The sequence below is a fragment of the Vipera berus genome, assembly GCF_964194415.1.
Source record: "Vipera berus genome assembly, chromosome: 1".
Taxonomy (NCBI): Eukaryota; Metazoa; Chordata; class Lepidosauria; order Squamata; family Viperidae; genus Vipera; species Vipera berus.
In genome coordinates this window covers 44768609-44786682 of record NC_138202.1, presented here as the reverse complement: position 1 = coordinate 44786682, position 18074 = coordinate 44768609, and the positions used below count along the sequence as shown (strand labels likewise).

General features: G+C 37.5%; 1 protein-coding gene across 2 annotated transcripts in view; it reads right to left on the bottom strand.

Moving 5' to 3' along the window:
- Window positions 1-18074, bottom strand: part of GALC (galactosylceramidase) — a 46774-nt gene that overhangs the window by 15993 nt on the left and 12707 nt on the right. Inside the window, exons 6-11 of one of the 2 annotated variants that reach the window (XM_081315292.1) lie at window positions 17251-17289; window positions 12930-13057; window positions 6339-6494; window positions 5454-5578; window positions 1945-2072; window positions 593-682 (exon numbers count right to left, since the gene is read on the bottom strand). In XM_081315292.1, coding sequence (XP_081171418.1) covers window positions 593-682; window positions 1945-2072; window positions 5454-5578; window positions 6339-6494; window positions 12930-13057; window positions 17251-17289 — 666 coding nt within the window. Of the gene's footprint in view, window positions 1-592; window positions 683-1944; window positions 2073-5453; window positions 5579-6338; window positions 6495-9529; window positions 9661-12929; window positions 13058-17250; window positions 17290-18074 lie in introns of both variants that reach the window. The other variant, XM_081315291.1, reaches the window with a different exon arrangement.

The following is an 18074-nucleotide window of genomic DNA, read 5'->3' as shown; positions in this document are numbered from 1 at the left end:
AATTATAATTACTATAATTGTCAAGATAAATAACACTCAAGCTGAGACCACAGTGATATTTATTCAATATTGTTTCAATTCCAATGCATGACCGAGGTTAATAAATAAACCTCATAATACTGTTTAAAATCAGAAAAACAAAAACTATTATCATTGTACTTCAAAATAAAATAAAATCTGGTTCGTATATCATCAATTCTGCTGCTATTGGTTCCACTTAAATAGTTTAAAACCAATTAATGTTAATGGTTACTTTTTTAATGGATGGAACAAATATCCAGAGTTTCCCTGTTCAAGTTAAGTCTTTCTTGGAAATCTGAGTTGTAGCAAACCAGATCACAGGCAACCAAAACACTGCAGCACCATGAATCTGGACTGCACCATATTTCTTTGTTCAACCAATAAGACTGGGTACATAAGAATAGGATTTGTCCCTCAATTAGTTATATCTAACATTCAATTAGTCACTTCAAAAATGCCAATCATTCTAATTGCTATGGATAAACAAGACAAACCGTTGCCTGATCTTGTTCTGATCATCTATTCTCTAAGGTACCCGACAGAGTGATTGAGGTACAGTTCAATTACTTACAAAGGATCCTTTCAAGTGGAAAACTGCTTTTTGGGGTGACACAACGTAGGGAGGAAGTGGTGGCCTGATGCACTCTGAGTGGTTATGTGTCTAAAAATAAAGAATAAGTTGCACAGATCAAACATCACCTCAAAATGCCATTCCTTTTATTTCTATCAGCCAGACTGTATGTGACATTACTTATTTAGATAAAGAGTGTCACCCACATAAAAGTATAATTAGTAAGTTCTATATAATCCTGAGGCTCATAAAAGTACAAAAAACAATATTTTTTTAAAAAAACTTTTTTTAAAAAGGAGGGGTGAAAAGAAAAGGAGGAGAGAGAAATCTCAAGAATGTCTCAATGAGAACTGTGTTTGGTGACCATACTGACGACAGGGATAAAGGGCAAGAAGAGAAGATTCCCCCCCTCCTCTCTCTCTCTCTCTCTGTCTGTCTGTCTGTCTCTCTCTGTCTTTGTCTCTCTCCTAAGGACAGTGTTCTCAAGAGGGAGTAAGATATAATGCAATATTCTGCAATAATAATTCTGCATGCAACTTATATCCAGGATATCCCCATCAACTGCGGTAGTGTCTGAGAGTGGGGAGGTCCTGGGAACTAGGCTATCCCATCTGACATGCCAAACCAGGAAGTGGAAAATACAACAGTAACACACGGCAGAAAAGAAAGTGCCCCACACATAATCAGCAGAAACAGACCAGTTTTGCACTGCTGGATCCTTAGAGCATAACGGAAGACCTTAAGATGTAAGACTTAGAAATTGTTAAAGAATATAAAAAAGCAATTGTGATAGACAAAACAAAGCATAAGCTCCTTATTGTCTACTCAGTCTCTGAAAAAACTCGTTACAAACATGTGGTTCAATATACTATAAATTTGTTTAATACATAAATGAGTAATTTGGTTTTAGCATTGCATGTCAAAATGTTAAAAGCCCTTTATGCACTTCTCGCTCAGTCTTAGGGACTATGTTAGACCAGCTAGTGAAAAACACTAGTACAATGCTCCTCATAGAGAAACATTTATTTTCAAAATATATCAGCAGGTGGCAGCATTTGACTGACTTTGTGAGGATTCAAAAACTTAACAGTGTTATTGCTTGGATGGGAGAGTATCAGAGACTACTAGGGTTATAGACTATACTAAAGTCAGGGGGGAAAACCTTGAAACAAGGCAACAGAAATTCGTCTTCATATTGTTTCCATGAAAACTCTATGGATGCATTCATGAAATTAACAGGAGCCAAGAGCAACTCAAAGACACTGTACTTCCATAGCTTTTGTACTGTTATGCTTCCATAAAGTTTAGTGTTTGAAATCAACTCTACATTATACTTTGCCAAATAACATTACCATTGTTTCAATGATGATGGTCAGATTGCCTAGCCCATCAGTCAGAGCCACAAAGCTTCCACCTTTTTCCAGATGCCCATCTACTTTCAGGTAATACCAGCCTGGTTGTGTGAACTGTGTTGTATGTGCTGTTAAAACAAAAAAAGAGCATTGAAATCTGCTTCAATGGGGGGAAAAGATAATAAAGTCAACACAAAATGCCATGAAGAAAGAAGATAGCTCAACTGCCCTACAAGCAAGCAGTCATTTTTCTCTGACTGTAGTACCTATACATAGTTACAACTCAAACAAAGGTCCAGGAATAACTTTGAATAGCTATGAGCTCTGCCGTGCAGGGCCACCCAAGACGGACAGGTCATAGCAGAGAGTTCTGACAAAACGTGATCCACTGGAGAAGGAAATGGCAACCCACTCCAGTATCTTTGCCATGAAAACCCTATGGACAGTACCAAAAGGCAAAAAGATATGACGCTGGAAGATGAGCCCCTCAGGTCGGAAGGTGTCCAATATGCTACTGGGGAAGAGCAGAGGGCTAGTACTAATAGCGCCAGAAAGAATGAAGCGACTGGGCCACAGCCGAAAGGACGCTCAGCTGTGGATGTGTCTGGTGGTGAAAGGAAAGTCCGATGCTGTAAAGATTTTTTATCCATAGGAACCTGGAATGTAAGATCCATGAATCAAGGAAAGCTGGACGTGGTCAAACAAGAGATGACAAGACTGAACATCGACATCTTAGGTATCACCGAACTAAAATGGACAGGAATGGGTGAATTTAATTCAGATGACCATCAGGTATACTACTGCGGGCAAGAATCCCTCAGAAGAAATGGAGTAGCCTTCATAGTCAATAAAAGAGTAGGAAAAGCAATACTGGGATACAATCCTCAAAATGACAGAATGATCTCAGTTCGAATCCAAGGCAAACCATTCAATATCACAGTAGTCCAAGTCTATGCCCCAACCACCGGTGCTGAAGAGGATGAAATTGACCGGTTCTATGAAGCCCTACAGCACCTTATAGAATTAACACCAAAAAATGATGTCCTTATCATCATGGGGGATTGGAATGCTAAAGTAGGAAGCCAAAAGATAACCAGAGTAACAGGCAAGTTTGGCCTTGGAGTACAAAATGAAGCAGGGCACAGGCTGATAGAATTTTGTCAAGAGAATACGATGGTCATAGCAAACACTCTTTTACAACAACCCAAGAGACGGCTCTACACGTGGACATCACCAGACGGTCAACACAGAAATCAGATTGACTATATGCTCTGCAGCCAAAGATGGAGAAGCTCTATACAGTCAGTAAAAACAAGACCAGGAGCTGACTGTGGCTCAGACTATGAGCTTCTCATTGCAAAGTTTAGGCTTAAACTGAAGAAAGTAGGGAAAAGCACTAGGCCACTCAGGTATGAATTAAATCATATCCCTGTTGAATATACAGTAGAGGTGACAAATAGATTTAAGGAATTAGATCTGATAGACAGAGTGCCTGAAGAACTATGGACAGAGGTTCGCAACATTGTAAAACAGGTAGCAACCAAAACCATCCCAAAGAAAAAGAAATGCAAGAAAGCAAAATGGGTGTCTGAGGAAGCTTTGCAAATAGCTGAGGAAAGGAGGGAAGCGAAAGACAAGGGGGAAAAAAGAAAGATACGCCCAATTGAATGCAGAATTCCAGAGAATAGCTAGAAGAGATAAGAATGCCTTCTTAAATGAACAGTGCAAAGAAACAGAAGAAAACAAATAGAATAGGGAGGACCAGAGATCTTTTCGAAAAAATTGGAGAGATGAAGGGAACGTTTCATGCAAAAATTGGCATGATAAAGGACCAAAATGGCAGGGACCTAACAGAGGCAGAAGAGATTAAGAAGAGGTGGCAAAATTACACAGAAGAACTATACCAGAATGAGCTTAATGTCCCTGATAATCATAATGAGGTGGTCACTGACCTCGAGCCAGACATCCTAGAATGTGAAGTGAAGTGGGCCTTAGAAAAGCTGAGCAACAACAAAGCTAGTGGAGGTGACAGTATTCCAGCTGAGCTATTCAAAATCTTAAAAGACGATGCAGTAAAAGTGCTACATTCAATTTGCCAGCAAATTTGGAAAACTCAACAGTGGCCACAGGATTGGAAAAGATCAGTTTACATTCCAATTCCAAAGACAATTCCAAAGACAGACAGTGCCAAAGAATGTTCAAACTATCGCACCATTGCACTCATTTCTCATGCTAGTAAAGTTATGCTTAAAATCCTACAAGCTAGACTCTAGCAGTATGTGGATCGAGAACTACCAGAAGTACAGGCAGGATTTCGAAGAGGCAGAGGAACTAGAGATCAAATTGCCAACATACGCTGCATCATGGAGAAAGCTAGAGAGTTCCAGAAAAATATCAACAACCTAAGATATGCAGATACCACTCTAATGGCAGAAAGTGAAGAAGAACTAAAGAGCCTCTTGTTGCGGGTGAAGAAGGAGAGTGCAAAATTTGGGTTGAAACTTAACATTAAGAAAACCAAGATCATGGCATCTGGCCCTCTCAATTCCTGGCAAATAGATGGGGAAGAAATGGAGGTAGTGACAGATTTTATTTTCCTTGGCTCCAAGATCACTGCACATGGGGATTGTAGCCAAGAAATTAAAAGACGCTTGCTCCTTGGGAGGAAAGCCATGGCATGGCAAATCTAGACAGCACACTAAAAAGCAGAGACATCACCCTGTCAACAAAAGTGTGTATAGTCAAGGCTATGGTCTTCCCAGTTGCAATGTATGGCAGTGAAAGCTGGACCATAAAAAAGGCTGAGCGCCAAAGAATTGAGGCCTTTGAACTATGGTGCTGGAGAAGACTCCTGCGAGTCCCTTGGACTGCAAGGCAAGGCGATCAAACCGGTCAGTCTTAGAGGAGATCAACTCTGACTGCTCTTTAGAAGGCCAGATCCTGAAGCTAAAACTCAAATACTTTGGCCACCTAATGAGAAGGAAGGACTCACTGGAGAAGAGCCTAATACTGGGAAAGGTTGAGGGCAACAGAAGAAGGGGACGACAGAGAATGAGTTAGTTGGCTGGAGTTACTGAAGCAGTAGGTGTGAGCTTAAATGGACTCCAGAAGATGGTAGAGGACAGGAAGGCCTGGAGGAACGTTGTCCATAGGGTCGCGATGGGTCGGACAGGACTTCGCAGCTAACAACAACAACAAAATAGTTTGAATTCAAAACCTGAGTCAATTTTGATAAGACAAAATGTCTGAAATATTTTCAAATCAACAGTAGTCCTATGAAGTTACCCCATCATGCAAAATCTTGCACATATGTTGAAACAAAACTGTTTTAATCCATGCACGTTCTCTTATAATATTTAGTAAGAAGCTACATGTTATTCATTTAGAAAGATTTGTATTCTAGTGTATTCCAACAAGTATTACGATTTAAAAGAGCTCAACATGCATTTAAAGCAGCTCAACATGCATTTAATAACTGGAAAAGTTTATGTCTAACTTTAAAAACGTACCTGTGGCCCATATGGGAGAATTCACAGAGTAATGCCCACTCCATGGTTCTTGTGCTGTCATTAAACCACACCTTCCAAAGGGTAATTTTTCATAGTAACTAGCCACCAAATTCCAAGCAATAGTGCTAAGAATGAACAATAAGAAAAAGAAAGGAAAATTATTAATTATATTCCACTATTCCTAAACCAAAATCTTCAGAGGCATCTTACAGGAAATAGCAGCATCCATTAATAAAATCTCAATAAATAAATATATGAATGGAGAAATGGTTACCAAAGGTGAAAATATTGACACAGACTAAGCTTAGAGAGGTATTTATCTGCCTTTCACTCACTTCTGACACTTTTCACTTGATGGTAATAGTGCAAAAAATTGAAAGGAGAGGGCTTCACAAAGGTTTATATAATTAAGTGGTTAAGCAAATGTCCACCTATTTAATTCAACCCAAGAGCTACTATAACAGGGTGTCAAACTGCCGACCCAGGGGCTGGTTTCATCATACCGAAGCCGCGCCCACTCCATTGCTGGCAATGCAAAAAGAGTCGTGATACGTCATGACACGTCACGTGATGTGGCAAGTTTGACACCTATGTACTATAGGTTGATCAATCAAACACAATGTAAGTATTTACCAAGTCATATAGTAAGAAACTCTTTTACAGGGGGAATATCTGCAGAATAAATGTTCTTCTTATGAACACTTCAGCTTTGGGGGGGGGGGGGAAACAGTTGGTCCAAGTTTCATGCGCATAATTATTTCATTTGTTAAAAATTGATCCAATGTCACTGCCAAAAGAATTAAGCAAGATTTTCACAATATTATAGATACACATACATATTGTCATGAAATACATTTTTATATCACCAGGTATATCGACACATACGCAGTCATGTTCCCATTTACATAATTTTGATTCAGGATTCTAGCCCAGCAACCAGCGCCAACTTCATTGTTGAAAGTACTGTAGTCTTCAGAAGACCAGAGTTTCTTTAGAGTTAATTGAGCTTTTTTCACTGTTTCTGTTCCTGGGTAGTGAGCCCTAGACAGGAAAAAATATATACATTTTAATTCCAATGTACATGCATTTGATTAAATAACATTCTACAAAAGTTTGTAAGGCATGATGTCTTTTCTAATAATGATATTCCTCAGGGCTTCAATTTTTGACGATTATATGGAAAATTGGGAATCTCAACTAGTTTTAAATAACTCATAGCTGTTTCAAGGGCAGTCCAGCAATCTCTTTTACATTTACAGCAATAGTAAATCCGTGACATAGAAAATAAAACTGTGCATCCATAAATTCAGGAATAACATTTAAAGGCTACAATTTACAATGTGAATGATTAGCATTTATCCAGCATTTTAAAACTCAGACATTTTTGAAAAAAACCTGAAGAATAAATCAGCATAATAATCCCTGGATTGCAGTTGGCAAGTCTTAGCCTCAGGGCTTTTTGTTGTTGTTTTTTATGGCTGTCCAGTAGGATCAAAGGAAAGACAGAATTTTTAGAAAGGATTTCAGGGTTTCACTTATTTACCAATATAGCAGGATTCTCTCATTATTATTGAGAAGAATTTAGAGACCTAAATGTCTCAGTGCTTTTGATTTATGTATCTTAAAACATGATTCTAGATCCTTTTGAAATGTAGAGATGCAAAATAACTTAGATCTCTATCTTCATTTAAGAACTAATATACTCTGGTACAGAAATCTCTGCTATGGACAGTCTTGTCAATCTAACCTAAATCCTTCCAATAAAACACAAGAGACTTAATATCTACCTCTTAAAAAGTTATGTTTAAAGCTCTTTTAAAAATTGGGGCCAGCAAACATTAGAGATAACTGTGACTAGGACTTTTTATTGGTTCATATGTTTTGATGGGGAAAAAAATCAGAGCAGACCACTTTAGAATTTTCTTCCTTTTTTCAACAAATACACAATTACTTTCATCTTCCAGCCACACTCCTGCTTACACTATGCAAGCAAAGAGCATCTCCTGTCCTTCTCGTTTTTGCTGCTGACTTAATGTCTTAAGATTAAAAAGACCTTGTAGCTTAATCTTTTTTCTGTATCCCACCTTCGACTATTTAGAATTAATAGAAAGCTTAAAGATGCTGGCCAGCAGTTTCCCTTTGTCAATCTTGCTGGCAGCTGTTCTTTTTCTCTCTCATGTTGGTAGAGCCATTTTTCTTTCATCATCTTCAGTCTTCTCAGTGATCATCTGTAGTCTCTCCTCCTCCTCGCCAACTTTGGCAGGTCTTCCCTAGATTTCTCCTCCTTTGCTTCAAGAGGATTTAAACTCTCCTCAAACCAGCACAACAGAACCAAAAAAGCTTTAGCAATGTGCAGTACCTAGCCCATTTTAGGTTTACCAGACATGTGTTTTCCTAAAACCAACAGCCAATCTTCAACAGCCGGAACTGTCCTCCATCATCTTAGATGCCAGTCATTACACATCTCCATGAAGTTCTGTGCCAGATCTTCTTCCCAGAGTTCATCTGATGATTTTTAATCTTTCACTTTTAATGTCAGCAGAATAGCTCTTCCTTTTTCTTTGGAAATCTTTTTCTATGGGAAACTAAATCATCCCTATTCTTATCTAATAGCTAGAAGAAGCACTTGGTTGTTTTCTATGTAGATATCTAAATAGCCAGCAGGAAACCAGGACTGAATGCAAACTATTATGATAACCATGTACGAAAGACAGGTGAAGCAACTCTTACTCACTGGAGAGCCACTGAGGTGCTACCTCAGCATATGTCTATGGAGATTCTCACTCATCCAGGTCATGGTTGCCCCAAAGGTGCTTTTCAAAAGGCAACTGGAGTTTGTTTTTTGCTTGAAGATGTTTTGCTTCTCATCCAAATAGCTTCTTTAGTTCTGACTGAATGGTGGAGAATGGAAAGATTTATGTTTTTTCCAGTGATATGATAAATCCTTCCGTTCCGCACCATTCAATCAGAACTGAAGAAGCTACTTGGATGAGAAACAAAATGTCTTCAAAGGAAAAAAAACAAAGAAAGTCCAGTTGCCTGTTGAAGAGCACCTTTGGGACTACCTCAACATATCATCTGAGTTGAAACTATATAATTGAAACTACATCTCCCATAAGATCTAGGCAACATGGCCTACAATTGTTGATTACAGAAGATATAGTCCAAATATCTGGGAGACACAAGGTTTCCCATCTCTTTTATATGGCAAGAAATCTGTTTCTATCTAAAATCAATAACCCGAACTGGGAAAACTCTTTCCACATTTCTCAACACACAACTGTGACCACAGTTGTACAAATGTACCAACAAACAATGAAACTATTTGGGGAAGAGTAATTTTGAGCAAAAATAGGCAAAAAGATGTCTCCAGTTTTCTGTTCTAATCCCTTCTTCGAATATTATACGTATGTTAAATCTCATGAATTCAGGTAAGCCTTACTTAATCTCCATTCATTCAGTGATTCTGAAATTATGATGGCACCGTATGAAGGTCCTCTTAAGTTCCAGCTGTTGCAGCATGCCTGTGGTTATGTGAACAAAATTCAGGCATTTGGCAACCAGCTCGCACTTACGACTGATCACAGCATCTTCACAGTCCTTAGAGTCCTGCTATTTCCTGCTGAATAACCTACGGGCAACTGGGACTATCTGGATTGCTGTTACTAAGCAATGTGATCACTTAATGCTGCACATTACAACCACATCACTTACGTGATGGCAATCCCAGTCCCAATTGTCATAGTAACTCCACACTATCTGCGTAAGAATCTCAAGGGAATAAGCAGCCTGAGCATTGCAGTGAAACAGAAGACATAAAAAGGAAACAAAAGCATTCCCTTCCTATGCAATATTGCCAGTTTCTGACAACTGTACTCAATGCCCTATGGACAAAAGCACAAGAAATCAAACATATTTGCATATGTCATTTGACACTTTGGAAGCTCACGAGTCTAAAGATTGCAACTACTTAATATTCCAGGGGGAAAAAATTTCCCGCCCCCCAAAGGTGCTGCCTATCAGAAATGACTGTGAGGGGTTATGAGGAAAGAATCAGCTTTGAAAAGATGCCCTACCCAATAATACTGACTGCTTCATGGAGCTCAGAATCAGTGAGCATGTAAAAGGATATTGGTTCCCAGAGGTAATCGCTGGCTATGATCTGCACTCGTTGAAGGTCTTGCTTATCCAAAGCGTACCTTAAAATCTTTTAAAATAAAGAGACAAGAAAAGTAGCATTTTATTAATTTTTATTTTATTTATTAAATTTTTATGCCACCCATCTCTCTGCCAAGCAACTTTTTTCCCATCACTTGTAAGAAATAAATATTTAAAAAGCCAAAAATGTGCAATTTATTTTGCCGATGTCTAGATAGAAAGTAGGCATTTCTCTCTCTCTATGACAGGTGCATAAATGTGAACAGCAATAGCACTTAGACTTATATACTGTACTGCTTCACAGTGATTTAAGCCCTCACTAAGTGACTTATATACTGTACTGCTTCACAGTGATTTAAGCCCTCACTAAGTGACTTATATACTGTACTGCTTCACAGTGATTTAAGCCCTCACTAAGTGACTTATATACTGTACTGCTTTACAGTGATTTAAGCCCTCACTAAGTGACTTATATACTGTACTGCTTCACAGTGATTTAAGCCCTCTGGTTTACAGAGTCAGCATATTGCCCCTAACAATCTGGATCCTCATTTTATGAATCTCGGAAGGATGGAAGCCTGAGTCAACCTTGAACCAGTCAGAATCGAACTGCCGAACTGCTGGCAGTCAGCAGTCAGCAGAATTAGCCAACAATACTGCATTCTAACCACTGCGCCACCACAGCTCTTGAAGTTACAAAACCTATAACCATTTGTCTGCCAAGGGGGAAAATAGAGCAAGATGCCATTCTCTTCAGTAAATTGCTTCATTTCTAAACAGACAAAGTTCATAACAGTGAGATAGGTGGCATATAAATTAAATAAATAAGAAAGCTTCCATGGACACTCTGGGGAAACAAAGAGACAACATAACCAACATTCCCAAACATAACCAAGGAGTATCTCCTGCAGCAAGATTTAATAAGTCTTTTTTAGGCAAATACCTGTCATTGCAGATGCCAGAATAAGAACATGTTGAAGAATAAACAAATCAGGGCAAGATCCAATGTCTGCTCATTCAACAGAATGTTCTCTCTTCCTTCCCACTGTGGTCTGCCCACCCCAAATTTATCCCAGAAGTTTCTTCCAACTCAGAGAACAGATGCTAACGAAGCACATGGAGACAGAGGAAGAGAAAATAATTTCTCTCTTCCAGTGATGGATTTGAGATTATCGGCAGGATTGCAATTTGAGCCAACCTTATAACGTGCACATAGACTGTGACAAATGAATCTGAGACTTGATAAACACTGAAATATCGGAATCAAATGAGATAATGTCAAGAAAAGGTACGCAACACTCTAAAAAACAGAGCAGCTAAGGTAACAGGGGAACAGGTAAATTCTAGAAACTTTTAATACCCTACTGCGTTTTGTAACTTTTAGAAAAGAAAATGTTTTCTGAAAGGTGGAAAAAATATTTTTTTTCTACATAGTAAAATGATGCTATAAATCCAATCAACAGTATTTACAAAAACTGGAATTTTAAATGATAAGATTTTCAATAGAGTGTGTGTGTGTGTGTGAGTGTGCGTGTGCGTGCGCGTGTGCGTGTGGTAAATGAGCACCAAATAAGTGTAGTACCTTTCTTAACTCTCTTATTAATCTACTATGGTTTAAACAGTTAAACAGAGTAAGTCAAATTATACCTTCATTTCATCTAATCAGTTAACCATTTTTCATTCTACATTAGTAGTAACATGATATTGAACATCTAGTGCATAAGTTCAGGATAATGCTGGATCTGAACTCTACAATAACCTCATTATCATTTCACACCCAGGGAAAATGTTATACAGTACTTCAGTGTTAAGTGATGACAAGCTTGATGGTAAAAATTTCAAATATCAATGAGTTTTTGCTTACTTATTTCAGTATTATTATTTTGAAGCTCTAAAGTGATACTGCATCTGATATTCACCCATTTCTTCTCAGAAATACATAATCAGTATGAAATGGTGGTCTTGATGAGAAGCCAAGCCAGCTATCTAAACTGCCAATTTTAACTTTCCTCAGATGGAGTGTCATCAGAGGACTCCACATTTGGGAAGATCAGAAGAAAGACAGGCACCCTGACATTTATAAGTGGTGGTTATCAGCCGCATGAATTTTGGGGTGGGGGGAAGAGACAACTATCAGCCAGAATAATTCTAACAGCTGTAAATGGCAATGATAGCAATGACACTTGGGAGACTGATCATGACAGAGGTGGTATCAGCTTTAGAAGCATATCTGAAATTTCTATTTTCTATTTCTATTCTTAAGAAAGAACAGAAAATCAAACTACAAAGCTTATGATCCACAGCAATCTTTAGCATTAGTATAAATGCATAAGTATAAACTTTCATTTATAAATTTTCAAATTTTCAGGTATAGATATTGCGGTTATTATTTAACAAACTGCCACCATTTCTCAAAAAGCTCATTTTTAATAGAAATCAAACACTGTTCCACTTTAGATGTCTTAAAATTTATCCACTGTGCAATGGCCCTAAACTCCAATGGTTTAGGTTAGGTTAGGTTTAGGTTAGTCAATGAGTTATTTAATGTGGCACATCTAGCTTATCACTACACAACTCATTAGATAGCCATAAAATCAAAGCACTGAGAATATAGAGAATAAGATTAGATGATACAGATTAGCAAATCAGACATGAAAATTATCATTAATAATCTCCAGGCAATGTGTTCTCTTTTAAATGCATAACGTACAGCACAATCCTGCATCTCTGGTATTCAAAGCAACTATGATATAGATCAAAAAGCAAAATGAATATATTAAAAATACCACCACAAACAGATCAGCAACATAAAACAAAAAATTGAGTCTTTTCATTGCTGAAACAGCCAAGCAATCACAAGAAACTTCCTCAGAGTTCCTATTGGTTCCTTATATAATCAATAATGTTTTAACATTTCACACAATCCTATATATACAAGTATATTAACAACTCTTAGATTTTATGCCACCAATTTTCAAAATTTTCCCCTAAAGATCAGCAGTGAAAGTACTGAGAATTCTGTATAGATATGAAGCCTTAGGTTCTTTGGGTACCCATTGGAAAGAAAGTTACTATTTAAGAAGCATCTGTAAAACAAAAGCCACCTAGTTACAGAAGATAGCAGAAGGATGTTGGTATCCTATTAAGCTGCAGCAAATAGTCAGCTGGAAGTAAAACTAGGTGTAGGACCGGAAAGAAATGATACTATAGCCCATGCTTAAGAAAAGCAGGATAATCAAGCATGTGTCCAAATTCTAATTAATAGAAAGCTTTACATATAATAGAGGAATCACTGTTCCTCTGTATTTCCACACTTACCCTACTATCTCAACTGCATCATATAGATAAGGATCGACTAGCATTTGACTGGCAATGTCCCAATTTCCATCCGCAGCAATGATGCCAAGGGTCTTTAAACCCACTTTGTCCAAAGTTTTGCGAAGTACCTTGGCAACAGATAATATTATTTGAAGTATAATTTTCATCAACTAAGGAGCATGACATTATCTTAAAGGAACAAATAAGGACACAGCAATCAAGTTCTACAATGAATTGTTAAAAAGCTAAAATAATATATGCTGTTGGCTTGCCCAGATTCCATAGTCCTCAATAGGAATTGTGCACTTTTTGGTGATAATCAATTAATAAGAAGCAATGATGCTTGTATGACACTGGCTACTTAATACAAAGATCACAGCCAAACAAAGGGGCAGTGATTCCAAGACACATCTGAAGAAATTTAGGTAGCCCATGGGATTAAAACATATTGATCTACTAGCCCAAATTTATTTTATAAATAATCAACTTATAAAATAAAAAATGCGCTACATAAACTACCTTAAAGGGTACCCAGATGGCATCAGTATCAATGACATCTAACCAGGGCTCATTTTTATTTCAGAATTGGAGCACTGACCATTTAATATGAATTTAATACTTAACCTGACCATTAAGAAGTACATCTTGAACTCAAGAATTTGAGAATTCTTTTAAGTATCCTGTATCTTCCTTTAAAATAAAAGATACAGTAAATCACTATCAGTGTTCTACACAGAAGTTCCCCAGAAATATTAAGAAGTTCCCCTCCCTCCCAAATGCGTTTGAGCCTTATCTAGTCTTTCCCAGGTGAAAGCCTGGGGAGATTCTTGTGGAATAGGCATAGGGTTTGGTTGATTGTGCCTAACATCACTTTTCTAAAATTTCCTAAACTTAACAAAGAAAACAAGAATAACCATGACACCTTAAAAATTCTACATACTTATCAGTTAATTTTGCAAAATTTTGTATATTAAAGATTTTAAAATCAAGTTACTGTTGAATCTCTTGGAGATATGGTATAGGAGTTTGAACATTTTATTTATTTTTAATACCAACATTTATATGCTACGTCCTCAAACTCCAAAGACCCAAACTCACATGATGTGATATTTTCTTACTTTTTCCCTATTTTGCTCTGAAAGTAAAAGCACTGTCAACATGACTTTTGAGCAATTAATTCCCTGTCAAGAGCACACATGTTCAATTGGCTACATCCCCAGATGTACAGAGACAGGAAGATGACCTTGACAGAGATACACCAGATCTGTTACTAAAGCAACAAGAAGAAAAACATGGCTTAAATCTAAAACAAGTAGAAAATATAGGTAGTCCTCAGTTACCAACTGCAATTGACAATTATCCACTGGCAGCTCTGTTACTAAGCAGAGTAGTTGTTAACCACAATGTCACACGACCGCACCAAATTGCAATCATTATGTGAATCACTGCAGGTTGTTAAACATAATGACATGTGACCACAACTTGAGACTTACTGGTGGCTTTCCCGTTGACTTTGCTTGTTGGAAGCTGGCTGCGAAGGTCATGTGACTGAGGAACACTGTGACCATCGTAAATGCATTCTGGTTGCCAAGCAACTGAATTGCAATCACAGGACTGCAAGGATGCTACAATGGCCACAACTTTAAGGACCAGTTATGTCTCATTTTTCCATACCCTTGCAAATTTGAACATCATTGAATGAGCGATCAATAAGCAAGGACTAGCTCTATGCATAAGTGGCTCAGACACACACACCTCCATAATTCACATGGAAATTCACAAGGGAGGAGGCACAATCACACTTGCAGGATTTTGTTATTATTGTGATTCTCACAAGCAGTCTATCTTCCTGTAGAGTTGAAGCTTGCTCTAGTCTATTTGGTGGGGTTTCACCAATGTCTAAAATCTATCAAAGTATCTTTTTTTTTCGCCCAGGTGCAAAATTGTAAAAATCCTGTAATGTACAATACTGAAAAGATAAATTTGTTATTTATAAAAATAATAAAGGCAGGATACAAAATTCATGAATTACTGAAGTTGACTGTTGATATATGTTGTTTATCTTATTTAGACAAACAAACCTTTTAAAAAAATGAAATTGGGGGGAAGGTCTTTGGGAGGAAGCTATGACACAAGTGTTCAAGGTCCCCTTAATGTAGTATTAACAATTTAGATTTTATTTATTTGATTATAAATGGGATAGGTCCATGTCCTCAAATAACCTGGCCGCAAGCCATACAGCACTTTAAAGGTGATAACCAACACCTTGAATTGATCCTGGAAAAAAAGTTCAGGCAGCAGCAGTATGGCACAGGCAAAACAATGGCGTACCCCAACTGCACACATCACTGCATTCTGGAGAAATTGAAGTTTCCAGGTGATCTTCAAGCCTAATCCCATGTAGAGTGCACTGACTAGGGCAGAAATGACAATGAGGAAAGCCTCCCAGTCCAGGTATGGATGCAACTGGTGCCCAAAATGAATCTGTGCAAAGCTCCCCCACCCCAGCCATGGCTGCCATCTGCTCCACAAGCAAAAGCCGTAAGTCCAGCAGGACCCCCCCCCCAGGCTGTATACCAACTCTGTCCGGGAAATGAAAAACTTGTAGTGAAAGTTACAATTGTGATCACACAATCATAGGACATTGCAACCATCATAAGTATGAGTCAACTGACAAGCACCTGGATTGTGATCCTATTACCAAGTGGATTGTGTGCCAGCCAGAACTTCAAGGACTGGTCATCATCACCACTGCAAATTCAAACTGCAGCTGAACAAGTGGGTGATAACTGAGGTCTAGCTGTATATGGAAATATAACTAAGGTTCCAAATTTACACTACCCATCCCTGAATGGCTTTCGGCAATGCAAGTCTGCCTTGACTCCAATTAAAAATTGTTCTAAAATAAAAGGCCCTTTAACAGAGAAAGAAGAATTTATTGTCAGTTCTAGATGTACCTGTGGTGGGACCTACAAGATGTTTTGTATACCAGAAGTTTGAAAAAATATGAGCTCATGAAAGAAACATTTACACCACAACAAGCACCTTAAATTGCATTCATAAAACAAATGGCAACCAGTATAGCTTGTTCAACACAGGTGACCCAGAAAATGCCATTGTACACACTTGCTGCCACATTCTACAGCCAACTGCAATTTAAATTACTAAAAAATTAAATACGGTAACTAATCTCTCCCACACATTTCAACTTACAGAGATCTCCCCTTAGGAATTAGGCAAGTGCCTATAGCCTTCAGGCCCAGTCACTTACTATCAAATATTCATCTCTTTTACATATTCCATAGCCTTACATTTTAAGTCTTATCTAAATTTGCCAAAAATTGATGATCTCTAGCAAGTTAGATATGTATGCTAAACTGCATATTTTCAAAAGCAAATAATGAATTCAACTCCATAGTAGAAACATATGCATATTTAAATGTACAAGTGTTATAAAACTGAAATTGTATCTAATCAAAATAGGAAATCTTTTTTAAAAAACCTAATCATTTTTTCAAGATTAAGTTCTGTAACGTCCTTCAAGCCATGCAATCGGTTATGTAATACATGAATATTATAAAGAAATAATTATTATGCCTTCTTTTCTAGATTCTAGATTCTGTATCTAGATTCTAGATAAAAGTTCCTAGATTCATCAGTCACTGAAGGCCCCAGCCCTATACACAGCTAAGAGTGCTTAATGTCAACTTGGATAATATACCACCTAGGTTTTTTCTGAAGAGGGAGAATCCAGCTACAATTGTTTATGGGCTCATAGCCTTATCCATCAATCATTCCAAGGTATTCAGCATAAAACTGTTCTTATGCTTGGTCCACAATCTGCAGCTGTCTCGTGGAGCAACTAAGATGGCTAAGTTCCTGCATGGCTGCTAGTTAGCTACTAAGCCCAGATCACATTTCTAGCTTATGACATTCTGGGTCCTAAACAACTTGGGATCAGAATACTACCTTTTGAGGCAGTAGTATGATGAGCAGACACTAGTGAAGGCACTCAAATGGAGAATACTTCAGCTCAAATGTCACATAAAATGAACATCATTACATTTTTCTTCCAATGTCCAGTCAGTATTATATGCACAAAATGGCTCAGATGTTATTAGTGAATAGGAAAGCATGCAAATGTAAAGCAGATACATAAGTAATATTTTTAGTACACATTAATTCATGCAAATGGTTATTAGTTGTTTACCTAAACTGAGGTAACTCTACTTCTTACTCTGCTGCATAATTTTTGTTCCACATTAAAGCAAGAACAAGACTCCTACTTGTTTAAATAAGTTAAGGATAGTAGTTGACATACCTTGATATATTTGCTGTTAAAAGATCGTTCATTCCAAATCTTAAATAAAAAAGGGAAGTTTAAAAGTGTTATAATGCTGCTTAAAAACCAGTAATAAAATCTAATTACCATCAAAACTAGAACAAGAATTACAAGAAAATCCCACTAAATTCAGTTCCCAACCCCAAAGCACAATAACTTGAGTTGCAACCCTAACAATTAGAGAATGAAGCATAAATGGAACAGTTGAATATCTCAGACAACAGTGTTTCTTTAAAGTCTGCATAACTAGGTCAGTGTTTCTCAAACCTGACAACTTTAAGAGAAGTGGACTTTTAACTGCCAGAATTCCTCAGACAGCATCTTGCTAGGGAATTCTTAAGAGTTGAAATCCCTACTTCTTAAGGTCACCAAGATCAGACAATACTTCTCTAAGTCATTCACAACACATTAAAAAATATGTTCTCTTTAAGTTTAGCACCAGATGCCCTGTCCTCTGTTCCAGTGAGAGACAAGGTCTTCTTATCAGGAATATCCTGCCAGTGAAGATCCTCTTTGTTTAACATGCCTTTTTACTATTTTCCAAAATATAATTAACTACTCTTAAACATGCCATCACTTATTTCTTAGATAATAATTGATGTTGCATTGTTATTATTACATCTTTTTTAAACACTGATTTTTGAATTTTATATTATATTCTGCTCTGGGTTGTAACTTTGTTCTCAAACCAAGAACTCAAGCTTAAAGTAAAAAAATCAAAACTGACTGTTGCCATAGACATTCATACGGCAGCATATAAAGTCTCAAAAGTAGGCACACATTGTCTACAAAAATGTCAAATT